We start from the raw sequence: 18396 nt of genomic DNA, 5'->3' as shown, positions 1-18396 counted from the left end.
TTTCAGTAATATTTTACATAGTATAATATAAAAATGTTTTTATTCTCTTAGCCGTTAATATCTTAATAATTTATATAATTTTAAATATTAGTAATTTATTTTCTTAATATATATATATATATATATATATATATATATATATATATATATATATATATATATATGTATATATATGTATGTATATTGAAAATTCAAGTATATATGAATTTAAGTTTTACTTTGAATATAGAGTACATATAAAAGTAAAGACCTCTATATATAAATTCATTATCTTAAGGTTTTTAGTAGAATAGTGTCAATAATTTATGTTATTAAACTCAAATTATGTTCAGTTTTTCTAAGTTTTGATATTATGTCTCTCCAATTTAAATGTTGGGAATATTTCTACTAGATATATAATTAAAACAACAATTACAATTACGAAAGTATTTTTTGAGGAAAATAATTTCAATTGAATGACTTATTTTAATAAAAAAAAGACTAATAATTGAATATAGTAAATTAAGAAAAAATATTTCATGCAAATAATAATTTGAATAAATTAGTGTCACTTGATAAATGAGAATTTCAAATAAAAAAAATATTATGATATTTTCTTACTTAAACATTCATTTATAGTCCGAAAGACTAAAATTTATAGAATTAACATTTACTTATTAATTAAGTGTTATGTTGGTTAGGCAATCATTAAAATAATTAAGTAATGATACTCATTATTAAGTAGCTTGCTTTGTAATAAAAACAACTCCAATATCCACAAATTCTAGTAAAAATTCAAAAACTTCAACTTATATAATTAATTTCTCCAAATGTGCATATTACTTTTAATAGTATTCCTTAGTTATTTTAAAGTTATAAACTCTTAAACATCCAGGAAATGAAAAGGAAGAAACTATATATAGAGGAAAAAAGGATTTTTATTAATTTATCTTAAACTAATTCATAATTGTCTTCTCACTAATATAATTTGATCGTGAAAAAGGTGAGAAATCAACTTAAAATCTTAGGAAAAAGTTTTAAAGAGTTCAGATTAATATATACAAAAATGAAAATTTTAATTTAAATGAAGAATTAATTGTCTTAAACATATCTATAAACTTTTTCAAATGACTTTTTCACTATTCATTTAACTTGTTAATCAAATTATCTTTGATAAATTGAATCTTAAAAAACACTACTCATATGTTTAAATGTAGAAATATAAAACAATTATTTTTGCGTGTTGTACATGCTTAAATAACATTTATTCTCTACTAATGCAATAAATTATTATTAAAACTATCATACTATATTCTTATTAATGTTATTTTGTGCAATCAGAGGATATCTAGAAGTGAAAAATGTGTGTGAATATGAATAATGTGATAGAAAAAGAAGTAAGAATATATTGTACAAACATGTTATGAAAAATAAGTGACTAAAAATTACATACTTAAGATTGTGAGCTTTTTCTTAATCCATAATTAAGAAAAGACAAATTCTTTATGTATAACTTTTTTTCTCACAACCAAGAGAAGTATAGAAAGAAATTAAAATAAGACAGAGAATGATAATTATAATTAGGTGTTTAAAAACAATAAAAACTCATCAAAATATTCTCATAACGACTTGAGGAAAAAAATAATCATGTGGATAAAATGATAACTATAAAAATTATAAATATCAAATAAAATAAAAATCTATAGAACAACTGTTTTTTTTTTTTTTACCTTTTATCATATAAAATGGACAGTAACAAAATTTAAAATGTTGTACCTTTTTGTTATAATATGACAATGTGAATCAACCCATCGGATTTTATCATATGGCCTGGTTTTGATTAATCAAACAAACATAGTAATATTAGACCGTCCCAATAGAAGATTCAATTCGTAAAAAGAAAAGGATTGGGTCACTTACAGAACTGGGCCTTATGGGCTATCATTTTTCGGGGTCTGGATTCCACTTTTGGGTCAATATCATTTCTTTCTGCACCCACATACTTTCCATACGCACCATCATGGAGATGGTTAAACTGCCCTCACAAAAATAAATTTTGTTAAGATTATACAATTTGAAAAGAAAAAATAATTTATAAATTATATAATCCGAATTTTGTTTTCATATAAAAAGATTACACATACAAGATTAGATGATATATGAAAAAAAAATTACAGACTTTATATTAGATTATATATTAATACAATTATAAGTTGAAATGTAAAATTTTAAAAATTTTATTTTTATTGTTCCACTTTAATTGGAGGTGTGGGAAGAAATCATAATTGTGTACAAAAGCATAAGTGTTTTCATCTACTCAACATAAATAGAAGTCTGTTACTCTAAAAAAGTTTAAAAGCTATTCACATATTCATCCTAACTTTCTCTAAAAATACCAATACATGCAGTTAAGTTTAAGATAATACCTAGCTATACCATCAATGTTTACCATAAACCAATTATCAGATGAAACTTGTTATATCACATCTATAAATAATTCCACCCTACCCTCCTAGTTTAAATATTGAAAAATGTCAACACCAAAATATTATAAACAATATTATTCACATACTTCTTAGATTTATTCTTAGCCAATACATCAACTCCTTAATTGGAATATAAAATCTACTATCATCAAATAATGACAGCCACTTTAAACAATGAACTATAAGAAAACATTATAAATCGAACAATCAAATTCAAATAGAAAAACTACAAATGTTAAAAAAATTTCTTTAACCATTTCCTCAATTGCATAGTAATAAAACAATGTGAAATGATAAATCAGATAAAAATTTAAAATTATTTTTACATAAAAAACACATAAAACATAAAAACACATCTCTTTTTGAACTTTCAAATCAATAAGTAAATGGTCATAAAATAAAGAACCAAAGTTTTAGGTGTTTACACAATATTTAACCAAATCAAATTCTCCTAATTCATACATTCCATACTAAAAAAGTAATAAATTTTAACAACTTGTTTGAAAAAAAAAATCAATTTTATTCATAATCTAATTAAGCACATTTATATCCTCATTAACTATAAAAAAAACACATAAATTGAAAAAAAAATGTTAAGTTAAGCACTAATTTTTTTTATGATATTGCAATGAAGACTTAGATTTAACTTTGAAATTTAAAAAAATGAAAAATGTTTTTGAAATTTAGTCTCATCATAGTGTTGTATATTGTTTGAAAGGTTAGATAACAAGTTAAATCGATTAAGTGCATATATGATTTATAAGTCTCAAAAACAAGAATGGTTGAAATATATATATATATATATATATATATATATATATATATATATATATATATATATATATATATATATATATATATATATAAGTGGAATACAATTTTGCTCTGATTTTTTCAATAATATTTATTTCTTCCATATGTTACACTTTTTGAGAAGATATAATAGAAAAATTTAATACTAATATATCCTGTGAACAAGTTTATATAAAAAAAATCAAGAAAGTAAGACGTTATTTTCAATCCAAAAATTTCATCTTATTTATTTTTATACAAGAGACAACTTTTACTTTAACTTAAATTTTTAACACCGTAGTTTTACATTAACAAAGTATATGTATTTATTGAAGAAATTAGTGGATGTCAGATGTTATAACTAATTTTTTTAATGACAATATCTCATAGAACCAAAATCGATTAATAATCTATAATTTGTAATATCATTATACTTTTATTAATATTTGGATGGAATATCTCTATACTTTCCAATATTTTATATATAAATATACGATTCATATACTGATTAGGATGTCTCAAATTACATACCCAACTCGTAGAAACATCATATTCTTATAATTTCCATAATAATAATTTATCTGTAATTACTCAATAAAACTTAGCACCTATTAAACCAATTGAATGATTTGAGAAGCATATTTCTTATGCCATTAGAGTAGATACTTTTAATCATTAAAATCAAACCTATTTGACCACCTCACTGCAGAGTAAAAAAATAATGTTTGGCTATTAAAATAACTTAGGCTGTGTTTGTTTTCTGATGGAAAAACGTAGCTCTCTTCTCACTTCTTTCCCACGATTTTGTCTTTTACTCTCATTTTTCACCATTTGGAAATCCAAATGCCCTTTTCACCACATCGAGATTTTGATTTCTTTCTTCCACAAATGTTGTTATTGTAGGATTTGCCTTAACCATTTTAAATTTGAAGTTGTAAATTGTACTTACTAGAGCAGTAAATAATGGAACGGTTAATAATTGATAATTAATTTAAACAATAACAATTATTAATGAATAAATAATAATGAAAATAATAGTTATTTATTGACCATTAATAAGAATAATACCATTTATTAGTAATAAATGAAACAAACTTAATAGTAAACTCGATATATTATTTTTAAATATATATTTAAAGAAGAAATCAGATAAATCTGATAACTAATCTTTATTAAAATATTATTATGTAAAATTACTAACTTAACTGTGGTATCTTTTTTAAGTATCTTCTTATGCAAGAAGAAAGAGAAAGAATCTTAGATGATCATCAATCGTTATTAACAAACAGTTAATGAAAATAATAGTTATTGATTTATAATTAATACAAATATTTTTCATTTTGTGAATTTTAAGCTTAAAAAAGGAAATTTCACACTATTCGGATTTTCCCATGGCTTCCCATGACACTTAGAGTATGTCTTCTTTAAAAAGGAAATATAGGTTGAATGTTTGGTTTTTTATTAATTATTTAATATCTTATTTTTTATTTAAATTTTTGTTAACTAGCTTTGAGGATTTTGGGAAGATGTAGCACATATAAGACTATATTTTTCTGTCGAACTTTGTCGATTTGCAATTTCAACAAAGCCTAAGCGGTTTTGAATGAATGAATCATCAAAGGGTTTGGAATGATTTGTATGCTTGTGGGCAACATAATGTTGCTTTGATTTGGTTCTTTTCCTTTGTTATTTAATGTTTGACCATGTTGCTCTTCCTTCTTCTATGTTTTGGATGAATTAATTAACAGATGAATAATTAAATTAATTTCATTTTAATATAATTTTGCTTCTTTTCCTTTGCTATTTGATGTTTCACCATGTTACAATCAATGTTGCTCTTGCTTCTTCTATGTTTTGGATAAATTAATTAACAGGATGAATATTTTACACTTTCTAAATTATGTTGTGAAATTATGAAATTAACCATATGGTAAAATTTCTTTAATTTTTAAACATCAATAAATTTGTTTAAAATATAACTAAAAGATAGAAGCAAAATATTTAATTATAAATTGTGTGCATATTTTGTGAGTGTTTTTTTTTTTTTAAGAATTACTTTTTTTAGAGTATATAATTAATTATGTTAGAGATATCACATGAAATTTTAGAAGCAATTATGACTTATAACATTGGGATATTACATGAAATTCTATAAACAATAATAATGAAGTTTATGTTAATACACTCAATAAATTTTTTGTTTAAATATGTCAATTAATGTTTAGATAGAGCTCCTAATTTAAATTAGTCAACATATATATGGATTTTTTTTAAATTTTCTACTAAATTTATTTTAAGTTTGTAAAACTTTTTTTATTTTCATGTATTGAAATAAAAAAATTGATTAATTATTCTCGAAACATGTGAAATTATACTTCATTTGGATTTAAAATTTTCTCTATGGTTGACTCAATTACTATATATTATTTGAAACAATTTGTATGATATGATACATTTTATTAAAAGAATATATGAATAACATCAACATATTTTTACAATAAAAATAGTATTATAATTTAACTTTGTAAAATAGAAGTTTTATGTTTTATATTGAATTTTAATTATATTTTTATAAATTAAAATTTATATATTTTAAAAAATTATCTGTATGTCTACCTAATCCATTTTTTGAACTTATTATTATTTTAATATTATCATAAGTCATTGTCGGTGAATATCATGAAATGGTAAACTCTTATATTTGTAATATTTTCTTTATTTCATTTTTAAATATTGAAATGCATATTTTTTTAGCTAATTATCATTTTTATAATATAATAAAGTCATTCTGCAGAAGTACTTTTAATGTGTTTTACACACTCATTCAATTACTTATAAATGTTATACAAATAAGTAAAACGATCAAAATAATTATTTTTTATAAACGTCTCATTACTAATAACAAACAAAATTTATTTACAAATTTAAAAAAAACCCGTGTATTTCTTAGTCCTATTTCTATTTTAATTCAATTCTCATATAATCAATATATAGTTTATTATAGGGAATTTTTGACAGTCCAATGTTCAGAAACTCAAACTAAGTTTCTTTCATGTCTCTGATCTGATGTATATCACATAATCTTTGCATCTTTGAATGTGATTACGATTTTTATGAGATGTCTTAGGTTGATGGTCTTATCCACCTCATCGTAGGATTCAACCTTGGAAACTCCAGCTAGTTTCTACTGCAAAACCTTTATTTGAGTGTTAATAAAAAATATAATAATAATATAAATTAGTTTATATCTCAATTACAATAAAACAAAAATAATTATAATAATTAAAATAAACTTATAAAATAATTATAATAAGTATAATAATAATAGATATCACAATTTCACTCAAGGATAATTCAATAAACATATAGTATTATTTATTATAATATTCTTTTAAATATATAATATCGATTAAATCATCCACATATTTTCATTCTAATTTATCTAAATCACATCATTTTTATTCTTAGTTAAACAATGATAATAATATTAAATAATATTTTTTTGACAATATTTAAACATTATTTATATATTATTTTGTGACGATTCATCTATGATAATATTTATAATTATTATTATTGATTGTGAAATAATTTTAAATAATACTTAGACATCATGTTGAAATGTTATGACAAAAATATTGTGTAAATATCCGCTAAACAATTCAAACTTCACCTTGTTTTCCTTTTAAATAATCTCAAATTCTTTCTTCCACGTCTATCTTCTGGTGAACTAAAAATTCACTTCTCGAAATTCATGTTATGATCCAAACACAGCCTTAGTGATGGACGCGTAAAAAAAACGCATAAGAAAAACTCCTAGGATTTGAGGTCTTTAAGGACAAAAGACGAGGAAGAAACTCGATTGGAACTAAGTTTTTTGTGTCAACGTGAACCAGAATATTTATTATTTACAACATATGCGAGGTAGGTTCCAAATGAAAAGGTGCTTTCGCTGGTGAAGAACAAATTGAAAAACCTGGGTATCATCGGTTTTTGTTTGCGACCAAAATGTTTGTGCAAAAGTTTGAATGAAGGTAATACTTTACCTGTTGCTTTTGATTAGCTCTATTTTTGTTAACGAGATTCTAGTTCAGCACGACTATTTTTAATTTCTTAATTCGTTAGCATTTGAATAATGAAAAAAATAACAATGTCACAAACTCGTGTGTTGATGTAGTCCCCATTAGACTTGGTTTATGTTTCACTGCTGGGAAATTGGAAAAAAAAGGACAAGAAATGAAGACAAGGCTAATATTGAAATGAGGAAGTTTCAAGGCATTAGAAGACTTGACATTTGAAGTAACTTTATTATGTCTTTGAATAAGACAACTCGCGAAGTTGTCCAAGGACACAAGCTTAGCGCAGAAACCTATGCAATCAGATTCATCACCATGCCCTCAAGTTTAAATACTACATAGCTGTTTAGAGTTGAAGAGGGTTGTGTAACCTAGCCAAACAAACAGTAAGAAAAACAAAAGCCTTAGGTACCCTTTCGATTTTTTATTTTTTAGAAGAGGGAGGGAGTTATTATTTACTTTGATTAATAGAGAGTCAGTATCAGAGGCTATTTAAATTTGTCTTCTGCATTGTGTAATCCAATCAAACAAGCAACGTATCTTAACCTGTTAATCTGCTTCATTTTGGCTACATTTTTCTTTTTGCACAAGAGTCCTGTCTACAATAAGGTTGCGAAAGTGACACTAACTTATTATGTCACAAAATTAATTTTATATCTCAGTTTTAACTTTGCGCAAAGCTCAATTTATAGCAGAACTATGCATTGTGGTGATGAGGTGTTAAGCAGATTGTGCTTTATCTATCATGCGCAAGTTGCTATCTAGTACGTAGGTGAAGGTCAATTCATTGAGTAAAGCCAAATTGATGGGTTTCTCTGTCTTCTCTCAAACTTTACTTGCAAATAATTGGTTCCTGTCCCTTGTATCTTCTCCACGATGTTGGTAATATCTGCATGGGACTGGAGCCATATTATATATAATGCGGATAAGTAGATAACACTTTACTCTCTTATTTAAAGCCAGCCTAATTGGTATTATCGGCACTTGTTGATTCCTTTGGTCTCTCTCTCTCTCTCTCTCTCTTGCTAAGAGCAAAGTATTCTTTGATGGAGGGAGATCAAGTGGGCTCTGGTTACTCTTTTCCACCTGGCTTCAGATTCCACCCTTCTGATGAAGAACTCATAGTTCATTACTTGCGAAACAAAATCTGTTCACGTCCACTTCCAGCATCTATTATAGCTGAGATAGATCTCTACAAGTATAACCCGTGGGAGCTACCCAGTTTGTCCTTCGCCATGCACTCACTCCTTCTGTTTACCATGGGATAAGATAAACTTCTCCGAAATGCTTTCAAAGAGAAGAAAATAAAATTAAAACTTTAACAACTTTTCTTCATGTGTTAAACTTATGCTTAAACTAGCTTCTTCCAAAGAAAATAACTTATGCATAGGTGAAAAGCAGATTTCTGGAGAAGATGATTATAAACTAGTCTTAGCTTATGAGATTTTTTTACTTTATTTTCTTCTCTTATAAATGTTTCTGAAAAAAGTTTATTGAGAGACTTCCTAAGTCATGTTGATGAATGCAGTTGAGAAAAATGAAGCCTTTTTTTTGTTTTTGTTGTGAATTTGCAGATAAGTCTTTGTTTGGAGAAGAAGAGTGGTATTTCTTTAGCCCAAGGGACCGAAAGTACCCAAATGGATTGAGACCAAACAGGGCAGCAGCCTCAGGATACTGGAAGGCAACAGGAACTGACAAGCCAATTCTTTCTTCCAGTGGATCGAAGCGCATAGGAGTGAAGAAAGCTCTGGTGTTTTATTCAGGTCGACCTCCTAAGGGATCTAAGACGGATTGGATCATGAATGAGTATAGATTGATTGATACAATTACCAAATCCCCCAGGCTAAAAGGCTCCATGCGGGTAGGTATTCTCGTAAGCAAACATTTTGATTCCATGGGAAGAAGATAGCCAGTTTAAGACAACAGGATATTTATAGCAGAATTTCTTTCTAACAGGATCTTGATCCACACAAACTAGCAATTCCATTTGGTTTCATATTTCCTAGCAGTAGGTTTAAACAGACATGATTACTAGTAACTTAAAACTGTTTGAATAAAGAAATGCAGTATATTACAGTCTAAATAAAAACAATATCTTCTCAAATCTTTCACCGAGTTAAATACTTGTTTGTCCAGATAAAAGGGTCGGTCTGATGTCCCTATGAAAATGGAGATAAAAATTCTATCGTTAAAAATATCACTCCCAATTTTAAGGAGATATAAAACTATTGTAAGAACGAACAGTTCTTTAATTTTTAACATAATTAAGTAAACTTCAACCGTTCTGCTAAAAACTCGTAACAAAGCCAATTGAACAGCATAGTATAGTATAGATTCCATTGATGAACAGCATGAAACGGGCAACTTCTCAAAGGTACGAATTTAGAGCTCAGTTTTATGCACGTAAATTAGATTTATGGATTACTAAAATGTTAGGATTATTTTTCTACTAAGATACTTGTGAGGTCTATTCAAACTATTTTCAAACGTGTTTCTGAAACTACGATACCTTATTCATAGTACATGAACTTCATGCAATAATAAGCATGTGTCTTGTTGTGACAGTTGGATGACTGGGTACTATGCCGGGTTCGACATAAAGGCTACTCTTCGAAGATATCAGGTGAAAATCAAGAGAATCCTAGTGAACTAAACCTGTCTGCAAAACTACCGAGGAGTGAAGGATATCCAACAAACATGAACTGTCGGGCTGACATGATCACTGATTATCAATACAAAGACTATCAGATCATAGCCTCTATTCTTGTTGGTGCACCTGTATCTCCCACTGAAAACATGCCAAATATGAGCTTTAAGGGCTGCAAAGGCACCAATCTAGTTTCAGTTTTTGAAGATGGTTTAACTAAAGTGAATTCTCAAATGACATTTCCTTCTTTGGACAGTTACTTCAACCCACTGACTAGAAAATCCAATGAAGATGAACAGTATGGAAATCTCATCTCTTTTAACAGGAAGTTCAACGCTGAGGACAAAATGGACGAATCACCTAGCAGGGTGTTGGCCAGTAGAGAATTGAACTGCTATAACCAAAACCAGTCTGAAGATGACATTTTCAGCGGGAACCCACCAGACACTGGCATCGATTTTCAAGATCTTAACGATTTAGTCTTTACAGGAAGGTACCCTCAGTGTTGAAAGTTCTTATTATAATTTATAAGACAGTCGACGTTCTTTTACTTCACAGGTATGACGTAGATGTAACCGGAAGGATGATAGCTCGAAATATTCAAGCGAATGATTGATCTTTTTCTTTATGCATGGCTAACATGGGGCAGTATAGAAGTTTCTATGTATTCGTGAAATTACTGGGAAACAATGTAAATAATGCCCCAGCCAATTAGCTTCTTGAGCGTGACCTGTGTCAGTTCAACTAGTACTGTGTCCTACCTAGTAATCATAGTGTGTAGAAACATTTGTATCTATCCAACCTACAGGAGTTGCTTCTTATTTAAAAGTCACATGTAAGTAACAAGAACATCTACATGCTGCTGCGTATTGGCGTACTGTAATACCTTCTCTGGAGTTTTTATTTTACTTTTAAATGACTTGTATCATTTCACATCACTTTTAATTTGTTCTGCATGTTTTACTCGAAAGGTCAAATTTTATAAATTTTCAATTTTTATAACTTTTTAATTGTACTTCAATTTTTACCACTCCAGAAATTAATTTAATTATTATAATTAATTTTTTTTTATGAAGACCTCTTTATTATACATGCTCTGAGCCTATTCGTTATACTGTAGCGTCGAACCAGCATAAAAGTTTATATGCATTCAGAAAGTTTTGCAGTTCACTTTGCACCATTTATTTCCGTCACTGATTTAACATAAATGGTAATTGAGGTCATATTTAATAACAAAAGTTGTTTTTGTGAGAGGTTATGTAACAATGGCGTTAGAAGAGAGGTGTGCCCCAAACATCAATCTTCTAACTTAGTATGCAGAGAGTTACATGCCAAGAGAAACAGTAGGCAAGACTTATAGAAAAGAGCGATGATATATTAAAGTGGCCATTAATACATCAAAGAATTACAAAGCACATTGGTAAAGTATATGTTGCCATTCTCCAGCAGCTGAACCATGATGTAGTGTTGGAAATTTACAGTGACAGCCCTCAGATAGCGCAAGGATGCAATACCATGTTACAACCGGATACCAGCACAACAAGGGAAATGATTCAAGATCAAGTCACCTCAGAGCACTGAAATAAAGAGAAGATGTCGTATTAGCCAGCAGACGAGGGAGTACAGAATTAGCATAAATAAAGAAATTAATAAACACTCTGTTAGTTTTGTTATGAGGAACACAATCTCAGCTTACTTGTATAAATACATAACGATTCCAAGAAGAACACAGAGTAGAATGATGTCGATGACGAAGTTTCGACTAGACCTTATCTGGAGGGGAAACAAAAGATTGCAATTCAATTGAAACTTGCAATTTGAAAGTTTTCACAGAAAGGAGAGTGCAATTAATCATATGTCAGTTACCTCGTTGAGAGTTTTCTTCAGCTTCACGTTAGTGTTTCTCAGTTCAGCTGTTGTCCTATCCACCTGTGTAATCAGACCACGCACTTCATATGCATTCATGATGATATTGTTCTGTGAAAACTACCTATCTATCTATCTGAACAGAGAAAAGCATGACTGAAGAAAGATCTATTTTACCTTTTTGTCAATTTCGTCCATTAGTGGAACTTGCCGATCCAATTCCTGAACATAGTTGGGGGAATATGAGAAAAAGATTACCCTCTTAAAAAATCCAACATCTTTCAACAAAATTCCCGAACAGAGATAGATGCATAACAGAACAAACCTCATTCATATCATGGGCCAGTTCCTTCAAGGTATCCAATCCCTCCGATATGATATCAAGTCCTTCATCCTGTACAAATAAAATTTTGACTCATCAAGACTATATATAGATCAGTCTGTGACAAATACCATAAAATGACTATAAACGTCAGGCAGCTCCTGATTTAACAATTAACGTAGAAACTTTGCAAACCTGTTTCTTCCTGCGCATCTCATACTCTTGTCTGAACTGACTGGATTCTTCACTTTGTTGGAAATATTCAGTATCAAGTTGTCCCTCTGAGGTTGTGAATGAAAGAGACAATCATAATTAACAATTAATTCTGATGCTGCTGATGATAAATGCATTTAATACTAGTAATGCGGATCACCTGAGTCAAACTTGACATATGGCTGAGATGAGTCAGCAGTCCATCCTGCAGTTTGAAGAGAAGCACCAGAAATACCATCAGGTATTGCTTGGATTCTCTCGGGCAATGCCAGAACAAGATCCTGACGAATGGCCATATCCTCTTTTGTGAGACCTTTAACCTGTTAATGTTAGCATTAGATTTTAAATGCAACCAAAGCCTTGCTTCCATTATTACTAGTTGAAGATAGCATAGACCCAAGACACAAAGCAAATTGAAGCATATCTTCCCTCTTCTGAAAATATATCTTAATAGGAGTTATGTTATTTTCATTCATCGATTTCTCGCTGAAACGTATACACCAATAGAAGGTGGGCATTAAGAACATTTGAAAGATTTCAGAAAAACAATATCTTGATCCAGCCTACCCTCAACCGGTGACAAAGGGACTGTAGTGAAAGCAAAACTAAAGAATGGAACTTATTTTTTAAGCTTGTTCAACCAGACAAATTATTCAAATTCATGATCAGAATCATCTGCATCTCATCCATATCTTCATCCTTCTGAAGATTTTTATGTAAAAGTTTCCTTCTTTCTTTATTTGGTGTGCAATAACTAAATGAAGATTTTTATTGAACTACTCAAATCTCCCACCATTGGGCCAATTAGGTCGGCCATTCCTTCTAAGGCCATAAAAAACATTAAAGTAAAAAAAACAAAATGTCAATATGGTATTTTAGTTTAAACAATGATAAGTTGGAATTGATTTTCTTTCTGTTAATAATATTTTATCCTGTCATGTTCCAAAATCACCTCCCCTGTTGACATGCTGATTGAAAAACAAGTTCTTTGTTGTAGCATACATTAAATGCCAATAAAAGTGCAGTTAATAAGGGAAAAAGAGTGAAGAAACAAAACAGAGAAACGTTAGAGGTGATGAATAGGTTGAGAAAGAAGGTTGGTGGACCTTCTTATGCACCAATTTGCGCAGTCTGGGAATCTCGTCCATGAGTCTACCCTTGGTCCGACGAACCTCCGCATTCAAAGCCGCAGCAACTGCCCTGTTGTTCTCCGTGGAAGCAGCCTCCGATTTCTGCATTGAAGCAAAGAGGGAGGTGCAGTGAATTTCGAAGAAAAGCAACGCGGAAAGAAAAGAAAAGGGAAGGGAAGAGAAAGGAACGTCGAGAGCGGTCTGAATGCTGGATTCGACAGCTGCATAGAGGCGAGCAAAGGCGTCGTCACCATAGGCGTTTTGCTCGCGCTGCTTGTCGATGTCGTATTTGTCATATTTGTGACAAATGGCATCGACGCGGAAGAGAATGTCGATGACAGACATTGTTGACGTTGCTGTGGATTCTCCTCAGGTTGATTCTCTGTGGGGGAAACTCTGCAAAATAAGGAGTGGCAATGGATACGGTGACAGAATGGGGAGAGAGAAAGTTGTTGAAGTTCTTCTTTTTGTTACTCTCAAACGCAAACCAGCCGTTCAACGCACAATTCGCTTCCACAACCCTTCTCCACGCATTACCATTGCCAATGCATGCATGTCTTTCCCTTAACTTCTTCGCCTCATTATAGTTACCGTTACCTTATTATTAATAAATGCTTTAACTGTTAATCAAGTTAGTTAATTCAAAAGTCAAATTTCTCTTTTTTTCTTTTTTTCTTTTTTATAAATTTTACCAAGCAAAATAATGTATATGATGAAAGTTATTTTGTTGTTTGGTTGTTTCAGGAATGTATTTATTTCCATCAAAATAATTTTTAGAAAGAAATAACCAAGGATAATATTGAAAGAAAATGAAGCAATACTTTGTAAATAAAAAATTTAAATTTCTTATTTTTCTATCATGTTCAATCAGAAATTGGATCTTTTCTCTTCGTTTTCAACCATCAATGGCATCCCATCGTGTCCACAAGTGCACAAGGCGGCGACCCAAACAAAGGAAGCTCTCTATATTAGTTTTAAAGATTCTTTTTTTATTTTTTATATAAGTGTGAAATAAGATTTATATCACATAAAGTAAGTACGCAAATCTAATAATAGAAACACCAAAACATCGAGAAAAAATATATTTTAGTTGAAGTATATATATAATTTTGTAATAAATTTAGAAACTAAAGAGTTTCTTTTAATAAATCTCATATTTGATTAATTTTAGATTTTTGTATTATTTTTTAGTTTTTATAATAATTATTCTAAAATATAGTATAATATTAATATTAGAAAAATTACTGAATTTCACCCAAATTAAGAAAAAACATCTGAGTTAGATTGAATCTTCTGGAAATCCAAGTTGTAGAAAGATCTCTCTATCCGTGTGTAACGAACGATACGACAAACAACTATGTCTTTCTAAATATGGATTTTTTCACCAAAAAACCTAGTTTCTTGACGAAATTGAGATGGACCATCAAGCATCGAGCACATTCTAGAATGAAGGTAGACATGATCAGACTCCACCTGTTTAATTTCAAAGTCGCTCAATTGATTCAGTTTAACGGTGTGTTCTGAAACCATTCCTGCAGAAGAATATCTCAATTCGATTTCGGACTAGAAAAGAAAAACAAAGCTAATGTTGATAACAAGCAAACTAATTGATATACATGATCGGATAAAGAAACAACATAGATCGAAATTTAAAGGCGCATTTGACTTCTCACAAGAACAAAATACTGAAATTGCAAATGTGAATAAAAAGCCGAAAATAAAGCAACGTGGATCAGAACAACAGATCCGAAAGAGGATCGTAAGATCAAGCGCCGCCAGATTTGGAGCGGTAGAGTTTGCCGAAGACGTGGAGGGCGGTGACGAAGCCGATGAAGCAGAGGCTCATCACCAGCACCACCGTCGGTGAAATCTTCAGCCCGGGAGCATCGTCCGTGTAGAACCTCAGCATGTTGCCGCCTCCGCCGCCGCCCACACTGGTGGTGGTGGAGCTGTTTCCACTAGCAACACGGCGACGGCGCATGCCGGCGGTGGCAGCAGCCGAACCGCGGGGAGCCGCGATTCCTGGTCGGGCGGTCGTTGAAGTGGAGGACTGAGACTGAGAGGAACCTCTGGCCATGTCGCAAACGCAAGGATGAAGAAAGTAGCAGAGAAATTGGGAAATGAAATTTGACGATAGAAGAAGAAGAAAGAAAGAATTAGGGTTACAATAGTAAAATTAGAAGAGTCTCATAAAACTTGCGTTTCATAGGTTAAAATATAATGTGATTACAAAGTTACGTGTACACTTTTATTCTTTTTATTCTATACCTACTCAATACTAACAAAATTACGTGTTATTATTAAACTAAAAAAATATTAGTTTTTTATTTAGTGTGGAATAAATGTAGAAAAATTAGAAGGTATAATATGTCATTTTTTAAATATCATAATTATTTAATTTTAGTTGAGATAAGAAATCTAGTTTTTTTTTTTCTCTATAAAAAGATTGATAAAATAAATTATACTGTATTATCTTAATTATTTTTTTTTGCATGTTTTTAATGAATTTCTTTTATTCTATGGTATAAAAGAGTTGGATTAAGAATTTATTAAATGGGATAGTTGGTCGGCCAAGAGAAGCATTTACCTCACTTAGAATAATCCTTCAATAGATTTATTTTATCTAAAAATATTGAAAAATAAAATTCATAAATTTCAAAAATTTATTATTATTTTTATAATTGGGATGAGTTAAATATTTGTAAATAATTAATCTTATAGGTTATATTTACTTATATTTTAAATAATGTATATCTTAAACTAAGTTTATTTAATGAATATCATAGATCGTTTTGAAATGGAAAAGTAATTATTACTACGTTATAAAAAATGGATATTTTCCTTTAGCGAGTTTTAATATTGTAAAAAATTACCTTAAAACATACTTGAAATTAATTTGAAGACTTCATAAAATTAAAATCAGATTTACGCTAAATATTTTGTTGGTTTAAAGATGAGATGTCTAAGAAAAGAAAAGAATGGAAGAAAACATGGAGAGGATAAAAATTGAGATGAATTTTATGTAAGAAAGTTATTTGGATTGGTAGAATTAAAAAAATGAAAATGAATGAAATTTTCACTTTACTAGTTGACAAAAAATAAAGTATATCAAAATTCCAACTTATTTCATTTCTTTTATCTTTAAAATCTTGAATGATTTTTGCAATGAATGAACCCATTTTCTTGTTGTTTATAATGATTTTTTTATTTAATGACAGAAACTATTTTAAATAAATAGGTATTTAAATTGTCACTATATTAATTATATATATATATTTTTTAAATTACTTGTTTTATTTAAAGATTTTATTACTGTATTAAAAGTTTTTCTTTAATTTACTTTAATTATTTATATAAACTTAAGATATTTATATTTATCTTTTTGAGATCAAATATTATTATAAGAGTTATAGCATATAATATTAACAACCTAGATCATAACTTTCATTTGAGTAAATTCATTTTTTTTCTTTTTGCTAATTATTTTGAAAATATTGCATGTTATTTGTGTTTATCTTATGCCGTATAATATTAACAACTTAATTGATCACAATTTTCGTTACAGTAAATTTATCTTTTTTTTCTTTTTTAATTATTTTGACTTGCATGTGGTGTTTTTAGGATTTTATGTGATGGAATAGTACTCAAGATAAATACCTACTTGTTTATAATTATTATGTGTTCGACGTGAGTTATTTTTATATAGATAAAACTTCATATGAGTTAGAGTCTTTAGAACGTAGTTGAGTAAAAAACTCAATCTAAGTAAGAAAAACTATTTTGTTTTGATTCAAATTTGTTGTAGAAAGATATGGTGATTTGTTGCAATTTCTGTTGTTGAAATATTTGATTTTAAGTTGATAAAATGACAATTTGTCCAAATATGAGTGTTTTATAGGGAGATTCAACATACACACATACACATAGATATCAATATTGGTAAAATATTGTCCGCTTTGGGTCAAACCCTCACGGATTTGCTTTTGGTACCACTCCAAAAGACCTTTTACCAATTGAGGTATCTTATATATATATAAATTCATGTCCATCTGTTACTTTATTCGATCTAGGACTTTGTTTGTACCCAACATGTTTTTACCAACATTATTGACTTATATCTAATAAAGTTGAAATATATTTTATTGTATGAATTTCATAATGCTTATTTATCTTGACATGTCATTTTGGTCAATTTATGTGATATTATTTTCAGTGCTTGGTTGTTGAGGAACTTATTCCTTCGCTAAGCAAAAATAAATTGATGAAAATACAGTGAACTTAGAATAAATTGTACATTAGACGATTCAAGATTGCTTAAGCAGATATATTATCAGAGGTATCTTTTAAGTGAGTGATTGATGGTGCTCGATGAGTAAGTCCAAGTTTTAAAGATTCTCAACTTGGTCTTGTTGGGCGAGCTTCTATATCTAATGAGTGAAAGAGAAAATGTTTTTAATGTGTTTGTGACTTGCTAGAGCTTTAGATTTTAGGGTTAAATATGTTTTTAGTCCTTATACTTTGGAACAATTTTGGTTTTAGTCCCTCTTTCAAACTAAGGTACAATTTAGTCCTTCAACTTTAGAAAACTCTGGTTTAAGTCATTTTTACCAAATTTTTTTAACTTTACTTGTTGTTTCAAGCACGTTTCATTATAACATCTGGATTGTTTACACTGTTCGACACATTTTTGCTTCAATGTTAACTGAGAAACGTGTTTGAAACAACAAATAAAGTTAAAAAAATTTGGTAAAAAGGACTAAAACCAGAGTTTTCTAAAGTTGAAGGACTAAACTGTATCTTAGTTTGAAAGAGGGACTAAAACCAAAATCGCCCTAAGTATAGGGACTAAAAACATATTTAACCCTAGATTTTACTATAAAATCTA

At 29.1% G+C, this 18396-nt stretch overlaps 3 protein-coding genes across 3 annotated transcripts; 1 reads left to right on the top strand and 2 right to left on the bottom strand.

The window, feature by feature from the left end:
* Nucleotides 1-6972: 6972 nt before the first annotated feature.
* LOC106759457 (NAC transcription factor ONAC010) lies at nt 6973-11609 on the top strand. The gene is made up of 5 exons (XM_014642635.2): nt 6973-7291; nt 7435-8554; nt 8908-9194; nt 9899-10473; nt 11462-11609. The coding sequence occupies exons 2-5, from the start codon at nt 8380-8382 to the stop codon at nt 11559-11561; spliced, it is 1137 nt and encodes a 378-aa protein (XP_014498121.2). The 5' UTR covers nt 6973-7291; nt 7435-8379; the 3' UTR covers nt 11562-11609.
* LOC106759458 (syntaxin-71-like) lies at nt 11459-14461 on the bottom strand. Its single transcript, XM_014642636.2, has 9 exons — nt 13701-14461; nt 13488-13613; nt 12542-12701; nt 12364-12449; nt 12172-12240; nt 12024-12068; nt 11847-11909; nt 11677-11753; nt 11459-11557 (listed from the first exon to the last, which is right to left on the bottom strand). The coding sequence occupies exons 1-9, from the start codon at nt 13854-13856 to the stop codon at nt 11545-11547; spliced, it is 795 nt and encodes a 264-aa protein (XP_014498122.1). The 5' UTR covers nt 13857-14461; the 3' UTR covers nt 11459-11544.
* Nucleotides 14462-15044: 583 nt separating this feature from the next.
* On the bottom strand, nt 15045-15695 carry LOC106759459 (protein transport protein Sec61 subunit beta). The gene has a single exon (XM_014642637.2). The coding sequence runs from the start codon at nt 15586-15588 to the stop codon at nt 15277-15279; it is 312 nt and encodes a 103-aa protein (XP_014498123.1). The 5' UTR covers nt 15589-15695; the 3' UTR covers nt 15045-15276.
* Nucleotides 15696-18396: the final 2701 nt, after the last annotated feature.

This window comes from Vigna radiata, chromosome 4 (genome assembly GCF_000741045.1).
Source record: "Vigna radiata var. radiata cultivar VC1973A chromosome 4, Vradiata_ver6, whole genome shotgun sequence".
Taxonomy (NCBI): Eukaryota; Viridiplantae; Streptophyta; class Magnoliopsida; order Fabales; family Fabaceae; genus Vigna; species Vigna radiata.
The sequence above is the reverse complement of the archived record's forward strand: the minus strand, read 5'-3'. Positions and strand labels throughout refer to the sequence as shown.